This window comes from Hippocampus zosterae, chromosome 18 (genome assembly GCF_025434085.1).
Source record: "Hippocampus zosterae strain Florida chromosome 18, ASM2543408v3, whole genome shotgun sequence".
NCBI lineage: Eukaryota > Metazoa > Chordata > Actinopteri > Syngnathiformes > Syngnathidae > Hippocampus > Hippocampus zosterae.
In genome coordinates, this window is record NC_067468.1 from 15,416,281 (window position 1) to 15,430,983 (window position 14,703).

Genomic DNA, 14,703 nt, shown 5'->3' on the forward strand with positions numbered 1-14,703 from the left:
ATGAGCAAGCGGAGTACAAAACAGCAGTGGCACATCAACAACGATCAAGGTCAAGAATCTGACAAAGAGAAGCCGAAGTCAGTCCTTAAATACGCTGCAGCTTGATTGCTTGACAAGGCACTGGTGCACTGCTCAAGGGTCACGCCCAACACTCCAGCTGGTGCTGAAACCAAAACAAAAACAAGGCAGAGCAGAACGTGACAGTTATTATTATTTTTAATGATTGTTTTCACTGGAGTGTACACAATGAGGAAATGAATAATGGTTTGTTTTACATCCGATTGTTTTAACTTCGACTAAAAATAAAATACATCTCATTTTCAAAGACTTTATTGTGTCAGTTCAATTTTTAATTATGTGATGGTGGAGGCAGTATCTGGTTTCAACTCCAAACGCAAACGACGCTGTGGTTGTAGCGTTTAGTTTTCATTGTTGCGCAGCTAGCTACTTGTTACTCGGACACGAATTAGCTTACCACCCTCTTGCTCCGTCAGTTGAAGACGTTTTTTTCGCTTTTTAATTCTAAACCTCCGTTCTAAATGGCCCTGCGAAATGGAATTAATCTTGACAAATTAACAGAGGAATTCACCGTCCTCGAAAATGTAAGTTCATATTTAACTTTGATCCCAGGAAGTTAAGCTCGGTGCTATTGTATGCACTACACTAAAATTAGGCAACATGTATTTTTGCAGTATATTTAGTGTATATTTTGTGCTAAACAATGGCATGTTTATGTTGGCGGTAGTATTTTGACCCAATCTTTTTTTTTTCTTCTTCTTTTCTCTAAAAAACACAGACAATTACAGAGTTAAATGGTAAAAACATCCTTCTGGAGACGATGCTCGAAGATGCCAATAGACAAGTGAAATTTTATGAGAGCAAGGAGAAAAGAGTCACTGAAGGTGAGTTCCTGTTTCATTTTAATCCATTTGAAATGATTGTGGCACGGTTGTATTTATACAGTACTGCATTACACGAGAGGTATCCTAAAGATAGTCCTGACCTCGACTTGTACAGCATCGCACTGTAACCGAGCGTTGTGATAATCAACGTCCTCATACGTCAAAATGTCTGCTTTTATTCAATAAACTGCTGGGTAATCGGATCACATTCTTTCAGAAAGAGATGCTCTACTTGCCACAGTGAACAAGCTGCAAGAGGCTTTTCAGGAGCAGTGCAACCTCAGAGGTAACACTAGTGCTTGTGTTGCATTAGGACAGTATTTTGACACATTTGTAACTAGTCCAAGATGACGTCACTTCTGTAGGATGTATCCCCTGATGTCTTTTTCTTTTATTGCTGCTTACTGTTCGTGTCCTGTCTATGACACAACAGAACTCAGGTTACAGTATGGCCCGTATAAGAATAATAATGCAGATCTTTTTTTTTTTTCTTCTCATGACTAGTGGAGAATGAGACGCTGAAGAGCAATATGACAACCTTACAGCAACAGAGTATCAGAACAGCAGAGGTAACGTTTGAATTGAGTGAAAACTGGGCTTGATTATAGTCTTTGATATTGATGGCTTTGTGATATTTTTTTTTTGAACAGATAAAAAATATGCGTGGCTGTGTGATTTATCTTGTTTTTCATTCATCAGGAGAAGGAGGCTGAGATCCAACGACTGCACGGTGAAATGAAAGCACACAAAGAGAGCCACAAGAGGGCGCTAGACACTGCCATTCAAGATTGCAAGAGGCAGGTGGAGGATGCCCATAAAGAAGCTTTGGGTCAAAGTAAGGGCAGTCGTCATTACTCTCACATGATTGAATTGGTTTCTTTTTAAATATAAACTTTATTTTCCCATTTTTATTTTCCCATTTATATTCCCATTTCTTAAATTCACATTGTGAACAGCACCAAACTGTACTTTTTTTGGCTGTCCATATACATTTTCAGTGTGGCAAGTTCAATAGAAAAAAAAATATTTGGGCGGCATGTGTCTGACTGCAGTGCAAGCCAAAGAGGCTGAAGTTTTGACGTTACTTGCCCAAAAAGATCTCGATGTGGAGGAGTTGAACAGGAAGCTGAAGGACCAGGAGAGAAAACAGCAAAGCGAGCTTCTGAAGCTGCAAATTGAGGTCCATTACATCTTGGTTCTCCGGTTAAGGCAGTGTACCGTGTCGTCAAAACGTTGCTTTAAAATTGAGCAACGGAGAACTTCTGTCACGCCTCGGTTTTGAATGATGTTACTTCATATACGTGCTAAGCGTATTTTATTTTGTAGTTTGGTGAAAAGTTGGGGAGAATGCAGAATACTGCTCAGATGAGCCAGCAGCAGCAACAGCAACACGACTCCGTTATATCCGCACAAAATTTCTTCAAGAGGGTGAGCGCATATTTTTGTGATTCTGCTGACGTTCAGGTTCTCACGCCGTGATTGGTTGGCCCTTTAGTCAACTCTTGCCTGTTTGTGTTGAGCTGTGCTTGTTTGTCCGTCAGAAGTTGCAGTTCATTCAGGAAGAAAAGAATAAAGAGATTGGGGCTCTACGTCAGAGAGTCAAAGAGCTGGAGGACAGCCAACGTGTCGCCAGCCTCTGCAGCCGTTCGAAGAAAAGAAGAACCTAAATTGTTCTCAGCGCTAATAGGAGGCTGCTACCCTGTCACAAGGTCCAAGCAACATATGGCAACCGCGAGTGTCCTGGGTGTTAACATTTCCGGATTCGTTGAATTCCGGTATTTGACTTTCTCACTGGGGTCATCTAACAGGCTCATCGTCTCCAATGCACCGTGTCCTGTCATACCTTGACTTGCTGTTTGACTGCCAAGCTGGCAGGTGACCAGTTGCACCGAGATCGCAGTTAAACACGGGCTGTATTCCTGCCTAAGGCTTTGATCCAATCAGACGTCTCAATCGGTGGAGGGCAGGCAGGAGGAGGAGCACTAAGTCGAAAAACACGAGACCGATTGCCGTTCCAAAAATGATTCTGTTGAGCTTTTCTACGGTCACTTCACGTCCAGAGCGGCCCGGTAGTCCAGTGGTTAGCACGTCGGCTTCACAGTGCAGAGGTACCGGGTTCGATTCCAGCTGTGGCCTCCCTGTGTGGAGTTTGCATGTTCTCCCCGGGCCTGCGTGGGTTTTCTCCGGGTGCTCCGGTTTCCTCCCACATTCCAAAAACATGCGTGGCAGGCTGATTGAACACTCTAAAGTGTCCCTAGGTGTGAGTGCGAATGGTTGTTCGTTTCTGTGTGCCCTGCGATTGGCTGGCAACCGATTCAGGGTGTCCCCCGCCTACTGCCCGGAGACAGCTGGGATAGGCTCCAGCACGCCCGCGACCCTAGTGAGGATCAAGCGACTCGGAAGATGAATGAATGAATGAATGAATGAATGAATGAATGAATGAATGAATGAACTTCACGTCCACTTGTTGAATGATTCATTTCTTGGAGTTAGCTCAACTCGAAACAGGCCCCCTGGGGGGCCTTGAGTTTGACACGTTGTACTACAGGGTGAACGTGATCGAAAATGATGCGTCATTTGTCCTTTTCTAATTCACCTTTCCAGGAATTCTGACGCTCGAGAGTGGAGGTGTGCCCGCTTTACTGCTCGCCGTGTCGCAACACGACAATGGAGAAGCTCCTCCCGGTGAAGCTTTGACACGAACGAGGCTTTGTAATCTCATTATCTGCGCTACTCAGACGAGCGTTTGAGAGGGGAGCCCAGCACTAATCTCACCAGGAACATTTTGTAAGAAGGTTGCGTAACGTTTCATCTCCCAAAGGCGAGTAGATCACTTGTCGCCACATGCGACATAGCCACGCGCTAACAAGAAAGCATCCACAATTCACCGCCATCACATTTGCTTTTGAATGCGGTCGCACCTCATTTTTTTGTTTGTCGTTGTGAGCTGATATCAGCCTTTTTCGAGGATTGGGACAAACTTAAAGAGGATTCAAGTTCATGGCCCCAGCATAAAAAAAAAAATCTTCCCTCAATGAGGCAAAACGCTAATGGATGGGTGGCGCTGAGGGGTGTGGCCTGAGACGCCTTCCTCCTCATCACAGTTTTGTCGTCCATCGGAGCGTTGTGATGGGTAACGATTCCGAGGTCTGCCGTTTGTGATACCCCCTCCCCCCCGAAATGGACATCGCAGCTGCGTTTTGATGCCAACCAGCAGTTTGGAAACTTGGTAAGAAAATGCATCTCTTAAATACGCCCGACGGAGGCTTTGCATCAATCTGTGTGTGATTGTTTGGTCATACTTAAGTGTACAGTGGAGGTGTCCAAACTACAGCCTGGGGCACATTTGCGGTCTGCCCTCCATTTTTTTTAAGTACATACAAAAAAATGGCTTTGATCATAACAAATGGGTTACATAGAAAGAAAGAGACGTATAGACATGTGGTATTTGTGCGCAAGTCTGGTGCACAAATATTTCCCTGTCTAACCGCGCTCATGGGTAGAGTTGTCTTTCTTTTGCTATTTTTATAGTCTGGCCGCAGGTAGAAATGGCCATTTGCGCCGTTGTGGGAGTGAACACGGTTGACTTGAGTCGAAACGACTTGATTTAGAAGTTGCAGGCTGTACTCTCGACGTTTGACTATGATGTTTTCGCAGATGAAAGCATCACCTAAGATGCCTGCAGGACAGATCCAGATCCAGGTAGCGAGCCCCAAACTCCACCACAGCCTTTACAGCCTGACCGACAGCTCAGACCCCGAACCCGAGTGTGAGGAAGCAGATGGCCCGCCGTGCCTTACCCCGCTGCAGAAGCTCACGACGGACATGCACAAGGACGAGCGAACCATCAAGGAACTGGTCATCGGCCGCAGGGTCGGCTTCTACAAAGTCAGAGGGGAGATTGGCCACGGGACCTTCTCCAGAGTCAAACTGGCTTTTCACGCGCTGACAAAAGGTACCCATCAACAGTGATCTCAACGTTGGGAGTGATATCTTGTTTGAGGACCCTTCGATGTGGTGTGTTTGAAGTCTCAACACTTGTCCTTCCAGATAAAGTGGCCCTTAAAATCCTGGACAAGACGAGATTCGACAATCAGGCCCAGCGACTTCTCTCCAGGGAAGTCGGCAGCATGAACTCCTTACAGCACCCCAACGTGATCCGTCTCTACGAAGTGGTGGAGATGCCCAGCCGCCTCTACCTGGTGCTGGAGTACGCGGGCGGCGGAGACCTCCACAACAAGATTTGCAATGAGGGCAAACTTGCCGACAACACCAGCAAGATCACATTCTCCCAGATCCTCTCTGCCATTAAATATATGGTGAGTCGGCGCGGGGAGCGTGACTCACCGTTCGTTCGAGATATTTGACTTTTCGCGACCGAACATGAAATACACGACGACCCGACCTCGTTACGGAGGTTAGCTTCCCACGGTTTGTCCTAACGAATTTCTCACTCTTGAAAAATAACAGCGGCTGTCACGATTTTCCTCGCAGCACAACAACAACATCGTCCACCGAGACCTGAAGGCCGAAAACGTTCTGTTCGCCGCCAGCGGCTGCGTGAAGGTGGCGGACTTTGGATTCAGCACGCAGGTTTCCAAGCGCAACGATACGCTGGACACCTTCTGCGGCTCGCCCCCGTACGCCGCCCCGGAGCTTTTCAGGGACGAGTGCTACCTGGGCCCTCCCGTGGACGTGTGGGCTATGGGGGTCCTGCTTTTCTTCATGGTGACCGGCACCATGCCGTTCCGTGCCGAAACCATGGGCAAGCTCAGGCGATGCGTCATCCAGGGCACCTACACTATCCCCCCCTGGGTTCCCGGCCCCTGTCAGAGGCTCATCAGAGGCATCTTAAAGGCAGATCCCCTTGAGCGTTGTGCCGTGGACCAGATGCTGGGTTGCGACTGGCTATTGCCCGTGGAATTCCCCTGGTCCTTGGCATCTCCGGAACCAGCCGGCCCACCGCGAGGCCTGTCGGATTGGGAAAGCAGCGACCTCGTGAGGGAGGAGGAGACGGAGGAGGTCAGGTGCTCCCTGGAGAAGCTGGGGTTTACCTCGGCACACCTGCGGAACAATCACTTGAATGACTGCCGCAACCCCCTTACGGGGGTCTATCGAATCCTGCTGCACCGGGCGCAAAGGAGGAGGGGCTGCGATAGTCTGCCGGTGGTTCGAGGGATGGTGAGGGACCCCAAGCGGGAGGGACTTCGAGCATACCGGGGCCTCAGGCACACCTCGAAACTCTGCGTGCTTTCATAATATAAAGGTCTCCGTTCGGCGGATCTTTGTAGCGATACCGCTTTTGCGTGGGTGTTGATTTTCTACAGACCCGTCCAAAAGACAAAAGTTCAGAATTCTACGTTTTGTTCCCTGGGATTCATTCATATCTCCATGTGTTAAACGTCCCCATCAGATTTTTTGGGGAGGGGGATCATTTGTTGCAATACAAGAGATGCGCATTTTGTAATTCTCTGTTTCCTTGATTCCACATCCTCTCTGATGTTGCTGTATTTTGACTCGTTTTTAAGTCAATATATCCAAAAAAAAATACGAGGTCCGCCCCGGTGTGTTTTTCATTGCGTGGTTATCAGCCCCCACCCCATTCAGCGGCGAACAATTCCCAGTGTTTTTGAAGGCAGTGACTGTTGCGTTCACGTCAGAGTTTGCCAGGGTTCGTTCAAAGGCGCCAACAAGAACAAAAAAAAAACCCCCAAAAAACCCAATAAAACTGTTGACGAAGGATTCGCGGTCATTCGCGACTTTCAACGAACTCTGCCCCGAAGGCAACGTTTTTCTACCTTCGCCAACAGCCGCAATTGTTGTCAGTGGGGGTTGTCACGTTGCAAGGTGGTGGACCCCCAAAAAGCAGGCAGGAGAGATGAGCAAGGTGTACTTGACAAGTTGTATTAAAACATAGAGAAAACTCAATCCAAAACAAACACGGTCTAAAGTATCAAACAAAAATCACGACTGAAGCTAAAACGTAACAGTAACCGAAACGTGACTGAAAGAAACCTGAGAGCGGCAAACAAACACGCAAACATGACAGTAGCAAACAGCAACAATGACCTGCCGATGGGCGGTCGGGCGGGTGTCCTTTTATACAACTAATTGCTTAACGACCAACAGGTGCGCAGCTGCCGGGGGGAGCCCTACAGTGCCACCTGTTGGTCCTCAACCAAATCGCGACAGGGGAAGGCGCATTGAGATTTTATGAAGCCTTGTAAATCAGCATACGACATGGATTCAAACATGGATTGAATTTGATTTGATTGACACGGGCACATAAACATTCGGGTCCATATAGGAGTGCTAAAATAATATCGTTGTTCCTGTGAAGTTCTTCAAAGGAAATCTTTTACAAGTGCGGCTTGATTGGTCTTCATTAATTGGTTTAGCTTGGAAACAACGCATAGGAGCTGAAAAAATCTCCATCCATCCATTTTGAACACCGCTCAAACGGGGTCTTTGTGTGGCGCGTTGACCAAAAGTTTCAGCAAGTTCCTGCGAGTCAACAATTGTCCCAAGCGCAGCTGGCAGGACACCAGATGCTGCTGCGCGGGTCGGGACCTCTCTCTTTTTCACCACCGGCCAGAACCAGATCGAGCCAAACCCAATGCCCCCCTTTCCCCTGCCCCCAGCAGAGCTGCTCCTCCCCTCTCAGCCATGCCCTGTTCGACCCCCTCCCGTAAGGAACAGCAGATGGCGTAGCGTGGCTGCGGAGACATCTGCAGGGCAGACAATAGGGGCTCTGTCTGGGTTTGCTGGATCTGACAGGCCCGGAGCTGCTCTATTGTGTCTTTACACATGCAGATTAGATGAGTGGTGAGGGAGGGGGGGGGGGGTCGTGTCTTATGCTGAAGGGGGACAACAGTGAGCAGATGATAGACCAGAGCCCCCCCCCCCCCCCCCAAACACCTTTTCAGGCAAGTTTCTAACTTTATCGGGAAAAAAGCCCTTCACTCTGAGACCTTACATTGTCCTCCAAGGGAAAGGAAAAACACACAAGCCCACATTGTAAGTTAAGGTCATTTTTTTATTAAGATTTACCACACTAATTTTACAACATTATCAGAAGTTTTTTTTTTATTGCATTTTCTATTAAAGTAACAGATGCTTAAGTACAATATTTAGCGTTCATTGAAATCAGCCGTATCCTAAAGTGAAACCTTTAGGGAACAGGCATGGGTTTTTTTTTCCCCAATATTTATCTTTTTTTTTGTCATCGTTAAATTTCTAAAGTGAAACCTTTAGAGAATTAAGACCATTCTGGAAAGTGGGAAACATTTTGGCCGACTGTTGCTCAGCCAAGAGGCCTTGGTTAAAAAGTCCCTTTTTAACGAGTCCTCTTCCTTCAGCACCGCTTCTTCTCCTGCTGCGCGTGCTCGGACGAGCGACGCGAAAGTGCGGCAAGCACGCACAGACGCGCCGCTTCTCCTTCCTCTCCAAACCTCATCCGCACAAAGAATGAGGGTCGATGCGTCGCTCTCGAGGCATACCCCGACCTCATTCGCACAAAGAATGAGAGTCATCTCGGCATGCACGGGACGAGAGGCGACGGTCGCGCGGGGGGGCCCCTGGGGGCCGGCGCCGCGCCGCCCCGGATTGGGAATCCTCCTCAGGAGTATCCGGGGGTGAGCCTGGACGAAGCTCATCCGGTGCGTCGGGATGAGCGTTTCCCCCATGGGTGGGAAGCTTCGCAGAAAGGAGCCCGGGCCAGCGTCAGCGTCCGGGCAGGCTGACCTCGGGGACCCAGTCGTTCACACGCCGGCTCTCCTCGCAGAACAGGTGCAGCTTCTCCAGAGAGGGGTCCTCCCAAGCCCCGTCCGCCGGGTTCTGCTCGGGCAAGAACGAGACACGCGATTGGGACGCCTGCTCCCCTTTCACGCGCGCAAAAGTGAACCGACGAGCTGTACCCACCGTGATGAGGACGCAGTGAGCGTCTTCCAGCCGCTGCGGCTCGTCGGCCACGATCTCGGCCAGACGCCGCGAGTCGCTCACTCGGACGATGCTGATGTCGTTGTCGAAGCAGAAGGACTGGATGAGGGTGAAGTGGATCTGCAGAGCCACGTCGCACTCGAAACCCTCGTCCACGGCCAGCACGCAGAAGGACACGCTGTCCGGGTCGCTGTCGAATGCAAAACGGTCAACCGCCGTCTCCAAATGTCCGCAAAGTCGCCGCTCGATAAAAATACTTACAGATTCATCACTTTTGCGCACTCGTACACTCCCACGGTGAGAGCGTCGTTGTCCATGGCGGTAACCAGCACCTCTTGCAGGGCTTTGCCGGTGCAACGCGCACGCTCGGCTTCGGTGGATTTCTGGCTGAGAACTTCCTCAAGGGTCATGACGATGACGCGTTTCCCTCACAAGCCGGAGTATCTAAGAAAGGTTGCGTGGAGTAGATCCGCAGAAAGAGCAGCGTCCTCGGGAGGAGAGGCTCGCCCCCTTTTTATGCAGAGCCGCTCGCGCGAGGCTTTGAATGAGCTGCTCCGTGATTGGCCGCAGCCGCGTGTATTGGTATGATAATGCCTTTGTCGCACTTTTGGCTCGTGGCAGATTGATGGTGGTGGTCATCGAGCCACGCGCGCCCCCCCCCAACCCCCCTCTCGGGGATGCGGCAGCCTGGCCTGAATCTAAAAATAGCCCAATTGACGCACGCACGCAAAAAAAAAAAGTGTTCTGCTTCTTTTGTGCAACTTACAAAAGATGCACCACGTGACTACGTGAACGATTTCTCGCATCGTTCACGTCTAAAAATAGGATGCCAAAAACGAAGCTTTGTAGAAATTCTCCTCAGAAGAACATAGACAAACATAAAGCTTCGTTTGCCTCTTTTTTTTTAAGTGCGGCGTCAAGAAAGTCTGCAAATCACCCCCCCACCCCCCCCACCCCCACCCCAGCCAGCAGCCCATGCACATGAGGGGCAGGTGGACGCCGCCATCTGTGGACTCGGGGGCTGGGCCCTATTGTGCGTGCAGAAAAAAAGCCTTCTATTATCACAGTGCCCATACAAATGCAAATGAGCAGCGCGTGCCAGAATGTTGTGCGTGCTGCTGCTGCTGCTGCAATGGGTCAAGCAGACCACGTGATCATCAGCTGTGCACCCCCCCCCCCCCCGATAAAAAAAAAACAACAAAAACTTTGCCTGGTTGTTATTTCATGATTATTTCATCCTCCCCCATAGGGAACACCTTCAAGTTGCAAACTTTGAAGGAAATTTTGCTCACTTCTCAGCAAAAAGTTTATTTTTTTATTTTATTTTTTTTTATATTGGAGTTCACGTCATTCTCCTTTCAAAATTTTTCATTTAAAAATATCTGCGCGTGCGTCATGATCCAAAATGTCATCAGGCGTGCTGCCATTGCTCAAAGGGGGGGCGTGATGCTCGCTCCATTGTGCAATTCAAGTCAAAACGGCAGATGGAGAAGTGTCGAGATGCCCCCCACCCCCTCTACACCCCTTCCCCCCCCCCTTCCTAAACCTTAGGTCAAACCCTACCCGGGGCGCCGCACGCACCTTTTGTCCACAAGTTGTGATTCAATTTGAATGCCAAAGAAGGCCCGCAGTCAGTTTTCTGCACGTCCAGACTTTTGCAAGTGCCGAACATGTCATGGGCGCACACACGCGGTGATAAAATCGCCTCGCATGTGTGTTTACTGTCAACAAATTCGTAAAAGAAGCTTGAGTGTGTGTGTGTGTGTGTGTGTGTGTGTTTTTCTGCGCCTTATCGGGACATGATCGCAGCAACAAAAAAGTGTTTACTTGCAAACTTGCACTTTTCACTTTCTGTGCCGCTTGTGCGCTCGTCGTTGCGAGTTGGCGCAGGCTTCCAGACGCTCAGTCAAACATGCGTGAGGGTGAGGGGGGGGGGCAGCCACGGGTCGGGCGCGTGCAAATCGATAAGATCCTTTGTGGCTGCGGCACATCTGCTTTTTTTTTTCCGGAGGCTTCGACCGGCAGTCGCGCGACAGGTGTTGGTTTGGGGGGGTTGGGGGTGGGGGGGGGGGTAGATGAGCCCCCCGATCTCTGGTGACTCGCCGCAACTCCGGGATCCCCGCGCGCTCATTGGATAATAACTATCATTATCAAGCGTAAAAGTAGCTCGTGTGGCGGCCCGAGCGCGCAGCAGGTGCCGGCCGACTTCCTTTTGTCCACCCTCCCCTTGGGTGGAGGGGGGGATGGGGGGGGGGGGGGGGGACAGATGGCGCCGCTCGGTCGTCATGGAGATAGATGCAGACGGGGAGATAAGACTTGCGAGGTATATCTCCAGATGCCACGCGTCCTCGACTGCGGCTCGCTCTTGACGTATGCAAACGAGCGGCGCGTGCCGCCTGCAATTCACTTTTGCAAAGTGCGAGCGAACATTCGAGAAGTCAAAAGTCACACTCGACATGGTTCGCTTGATGACGTGGATTGCGACTTGCCAATAAGCAGACCATTCGTGTGTTCGATTCTTTTTTTTTTCCCCCTTTTCTTTAACTCTTTGAATGCCGCAACGCTTGCACGAACAGTCTGAATTTTTACAAAAGTGTAAAGACAGAGCAAAAGTTCTTCCCAATTCCGACTTCGGAGACGCATGCATTCGGATTCACTTCTGCAGGGTGCATTCATCATGAAGAGAAGAAGAAGAAGAAGAAGAAAAAAAACCTTTATTAGTCTCACAATGGAGAAATTCCCAATTCACAGCAGCAAAGTTATGAAAGTAAGAAGTAGAACAACAAAATATAGGAGCTGCTGGAAAGGCAGCCACTCTCGCGGCGCCATTTTGAAGTCAAAATAACAGAAATAACACAAGACAACACATAGGGCCCGCCGATTTAACTTCAAACTTGTATTTTCTTTATGACAGCTAATCTTGTTCAAATATTTTTCAAAAAAAAAAAATCCCTGCGGTCGATTAAGGCACGATGACCCTAAAATGGATTCTTAGCGTAGTCCAAGTTTTCCTATCGGATTAATCCAACGTTTCTACATCACGGCATCTAAAAATGTCATTCGGAATGGACTGTATAAACATCCGCGACCTCCACGTGTTCACTTTTTTTTTTTTAAGTCAGAAGGTTTTCTCTCTTGTGCCGTTTTCATTATTCCCCAAATAATCTAAAAGGTCAAAAAGTCTCTCCATCTGATCCTTTGGAAGAGTTCTAAAGGCACACGTCCCAGAGGCAGGCGGAGGCCCGGCGGCTCTGTTGTCGCCATTGTGCACCAAAGAGCCAATCAGACACTCGGCGTGTGCCGCAACCGTATAAAAGGCTGCCGCGTGTTTGAGAGAAGCAAAAAAAAAAAAAAAAACTGTCTTGGAAACAAGCAGACCAAAATGCAGTCTCCTGGAAAATCTCTGAAGGAAGCTCTGCTCTGTGCTCAGAGCGAAGCTCGACTCACCGTTGGAGTCTATGAAAGTGCCAAAATAATGACCGAGTGAGTTGGAGTCGCTTTCAGCGAACGTCTCGGATTGTGATTCTTTGAATCGGTTAAAAGAGTGTTTTTGTTCCGACGCTTCGACAGCGACCCGGACAGCGTGTCCTTCTGCGTGCTGGCCGTGGACGAGGGTTTCGAGTGCGACGTGGCTCTGCAGATCCACTTCACCCTCATCCAGTCCTTCTGCTTCGACAACGACATCAGCATCGTCCGAGTGAGCGACTCGCGGCGTCTGGCCGAGATCGTCGCCGACGAGCCGCAGCGGCTGGAAGACGCTCACTGCGTCCTCATCACGGTGGGTACAGCTCGTCGGTCCGCCGCCACACTTGAAAGGGGAGCAGGCGTCCCAATCGCGTGTCTCGTTCTTGCCCGAGCAGAACCCGGCGGACGGGGCTTGGGAGGACCCCTCTCTGGAGAAGCTGCACCTGTTCTGCGAGGAGAGCCGGCGTGTGAACGACTGGGTCCCCGAGGTCAGCCTGCCCGGACGCTGACGCTGGCCCGGGCTCCGTTCTGCGAAGCTTCCCACCCATGGCGGAAACGCTCATCCCGACGCACCGGATGAGCTTCGTCCAGGCTCATCCCCGGATACTCCTGAGGAGGATTCCCAATCCGGGGCGGCGCGGCGCCGGCCCCCAGGGGCCCCCCCCCGCGCGACCGTCGCCTCTCGTCCCGTGCATGCCGAGATGACTCTCATTCTTTGTGCGAATGAGGTCGGGGTATGCCTCGAGAGCGACGCATCGACCCTCATTCTTTGTGCGGATGAGGTTTGGAGAGGAAGGAGAAGCGGCGCGTCTGTGCGTGCGTGCGTGCATGCGTGCCGCACTTTCGCGTCGCTCGTCCGAGCACGCGCAGCAGGAGAAGAAGCGGTGCTGAAGGAAGAGGACTCGTTAAAAAGGGACTTTTTAACCAAGGCCTCTTGGCTGAGCAACAGTCGGCCAAAATGTTCCCACTTTCCAGAATGGTCTTAATTCTCTAAAGGTTTCACTTTAGAAGTTTAACGATGACAAAAAAAAGATAAATATTGGAGAAAAAAAAAACATGGCTGTTCCCTAAAGGTTTCACTTTAAGATACGGCTGAATTCAATAAACGCTAAATATTGTACTTAAGCGTCTGTAACTTTCATAGAAAATTCATTCATTCATCTTCCTAACCGCTTGATCCTCACTAGGGTCGCGGGGGGTGCTGGAGCCTATCCCAGCCGTCTCCGGGCAGTAGGCGGGGGACACCCTGAATCGGTTGCCAGCCAATCGCAGGGCACACAGAGACGAACAACCATGCGCACTCAAACTCACACCGAGGGACAATTTAGAGTGTTCAATCAGCCTGCCATGCATATTTTTGGAATGTGGGAGGAAACCGGAGCACCCGGAGAAAACCCACGCAGGCCCGGGGAGAACATGCAAACTCCACACAGGGAGGCCGGAGCTGGAATCGAACCCGGTACCTCTGCACTGTGAAGCCGACGTGCTAACCACTGGACTACCTGGCCGCCTTAATAGAAAATGCAAAAGAAAAAAAAATGTGTGTGGTAAATCTTAATAAAAACATTAGACTTGGCCCGCGTACTTTATTTCCTCTGTTGCAATACAGACATTTGCCACTTTGAATTGCCCCCCTCCAAAGGCAAACTGACCTCGCAGCATTGCGGCACCATTGGCGAGTCAACATCTGCTGTCGTCTCCACGCCCCGGCGTCACACACAAAGCAGGACCAGCTGAAACGCAATCAGCACTTTCAATCTCCTCGGCGACCCAGCCGGCGCTCACTCCGTCTGCTTTTCGCTTTCATGAGCAGAAGAAGGAGAGGCCGGATGAAGAGCAGTGACGACCAATAATCAGGAAATTCATCCATATGCTGTACGTGGATGTCGTTTGAGGAACATGAACGCACCCCCGATCTCATCGATGAGGTCTGTTGAAGTGTCCCTTCAACGTAAAAGTCGCCCCCCCCCCCAAAAAAAAATTTTTTTCAACGTGCAAGAGCGTTGCAGCAGATGGTTCTGATGGACTGCATTCAGTGCGTGTGTGTGTGTGTGTGTGTGTGTGTGTGCGTTCGGCCATGTCTAATAAATCGAATTGAATGCTTTAATTAATTATTCAAGTAAACGATTCAATGCCAGATGAGGTGGCTTGGGCATCTGATTCGGATGCCTCCTGAGCGCCTCCCTGGTGAGGTGTTCCGGGCATGTCCCACCGGGAGGAGACCCCGAGGAAGACCCAGGACACGCTGGAGAGACTATGTCACCCAGCTTGCCTGGGAACGACTCAGGATCCCCCGGGGAGAGCTGGACGAAGTAGCTAGGGAGAGGGAAGTCTGGGCTTCCCTGCTAAAGCTGTTGCCCCCGCGACCCGGCCCCGGATAAGCGGTAGATGATGGATG

General features: G+C 50.1%; 4 protein-coding genes across 5 annotated transcripts; 3 read left to right on the forward strand and 1 right to left on the reverse strand.

Moving 5' to 3' along the window:
• Positions 1-409: 409 nt before the first annotated feature.
• LOC127591223 (coiled-coil domain-containing protein 152-like) lies at positions 410-2,944 on the forward strand. Its single transcript, XM_052051137.1, has 8 exons — positions 410-602; positions 797-902; positions 1,120-1,188; positions 1,407-1,471; positions 1,602-1,737; positions 1,955-2,082; positions 2,229-2,330; positions 2,444-2,944. The coding sequence occupies exons 1-8, from the start codon at positions 540-542 to the stop codon at positions 2,567-2,569; spliced, it is 795 nt and encodes a 264-aa protein (XP_051907097.1). The 5' UTR covers positions 410-539; the 3' UTR covers positions 2,570-2,944.
• Positions 2,945-3,361: 417 nt separating this feature from the next.
• Positions 3,362-6,625, forward strand: nim1kb (NIM1 serine/threonine protein kinase). 2 transcript variants are annotated; one of them, XM_052051121.1, is made up of 4 exons: positions 3,362-4,131; positions 4,560-4,857; positions 4,953-5,221; positions 5,397-6,623. In XM_052051121.1, the coding sequence occupies exons 2-4, from the start codon at positions 4,560-4,562 to the stop codon at positions 6,159-6,161; spliced, it is 1,332 nt and encodes a 443-aa protein (XP_051907081.1). In that variant the 5' UTR covers positions 3,362-4,131; the 3' UTR covers positions 6,162-6,623. The 2 variants fall into 2 exon arrangements, with proteins under 2 accessions (XP_051907081.1, XP_051907080.1); XM_052051120.1 differs by lacking the exon at positions 3,362-4,131 and having other exon boundaries at positions 4,151-4,857; positions 5,397-6,625.
• Positions 6,626-7,824: 1,199 nt separating this feature from the next.
• Positions 7,825-9,461, reverse strand: gadd45gb.1 (growth arrest and DNA-damage-inducible, gamma b, tandem duplicate 1). The gene is made up of 3 exons (XM_052051144.1): positions 9,102-9,461; positions 8,823-9,030; positions 7,825-8,738 (listed from the first exon to the last, which is right to left on the reverse strand). The coding sequence occupies exons 1-3, from the start codon at positions 9,248-9,250 to the stop codon at positions 8,625-8,627; spliced, it is 471 nt and encodes a 156-aa protein (XP_051907104.1). The 5' UTR covers positions 9,251-9,461; the 3' UTR covers positions 7,825-8,624.
• Positions 9,462-12,014: 2,553 nt separating this feature from the next.
• On the forward strand, positions 12,015-13,375 carry LOC127591235 (growth arrest and DNA damage-inducible protein GADD45 gamma-like). Its single transcript, XM_052051153.1, has 3 exons — positions 12,015-12,323; positions 12,411-12,618; positions 12,701-13,375. The coding sequence occupies exons 1-3, from the start codon at positions 12,223-12,225 to the stop codon at positions 12,812-12,814; spliced, it is 423 nt and encodes a 140-aa protein (XP_051907113.1). The 5' UTR covers positions 12,015-12,222; the 3' UTR covers positions 12,815-13,375.
• The last annotated feature ends 1,328 nt before the right edge of the window (positions 13,376-14,703 follow it).

Excerpts from the sequence above, each read along its gene's own strand:
- LOC127591223 (XM_052051137.1), top strand. The coding sequence starts at position 540 with ATGGCCCTGCGAAATGGAATTAATCTTGACAAATTAACAGAGGAATTC. Across the intron at positions 1,189-1,406 it reads GGAGCAGTGCAACCTCAGAG|TGGAGAATGAGACGCTGAAG; the intron begins GTAACACTAGTG and ends TCTCATGACTAG. Across the intron at positions 1,738-1,954 it reads TAAAGAAGCTTTGGGTCAAA|TGCAAGCCAAAGAGGCTGAA; the intron begins GTAAGGGCAGTC and ends GTCTGACTGCAG.
- nim1kb (XM_052051120.1), top strand. The coding sequence starts at position 4,545 with ATGATGTTTTCGCAGATGAAAGCATCACCTAAGATGCCTGCAGGACAG. Across the intron at positions 4,858-4,952 it reads TTTTCACGCGCTGACAAAAG|ATAAAGTGGCCCTTAAAATC; the intron begins GTACCCATCAAC and ends TTGTCCTTCCAG. Across the intron at positions 5,222-5,396 it reads TCTCTGCCATTAAATATATG|CACAACAACAACATCGTCCA; the intron begins GTGAGTCGGCGC and ends TTTTCCTCGCAG.
- gadd45gb.1 (XM_052051144.1), bottom strand. The coding sequence starts at position 9,250 with ATGACCCTTGAGGAAGTTCTCAGCCAGAAATCCACCGAAGCCGAGCGT. Across the intron at positions 9,031-9,101 it reads TGCGCAAAAGTGATGAATCT|CGACCCGGACAGCGTGTCCT; the intron begins GTAAGTATTTTT and ends TGCATTCGACAG. Across the intron at positions 8,739-8,822 it reads CTCACTGCGTCCTCATCACG|AACCCGGCGGACGGGGCTTG; the intron begins GTGGGTACAGCT and ends TTGCCCGAGCAG.
- LOC127591235 (XM_052051153.1), top strand. The coding sequence starts at position 12,223 with ATGCAGTCTCCTGGAAAATCTCTGAAGGAAGCTCTGCTCTGTGCTCAG. Across the intron at positions 12,324-12,410 it reads AGTGCCAAAATAATGACCGA|CGACCCGGACAGCGTGTCCT; the intron begins GTGAGTTGGAGT and ends ACGCTTCGACAG. Across the intron at positions 12,619-12,700 it reads CTCACTGCGTCCTCATCACG|AACCCGGCGGACGGGGCTTG; the intron begins GTGGGTACAGCT and ends TTGCCCGAGCAG.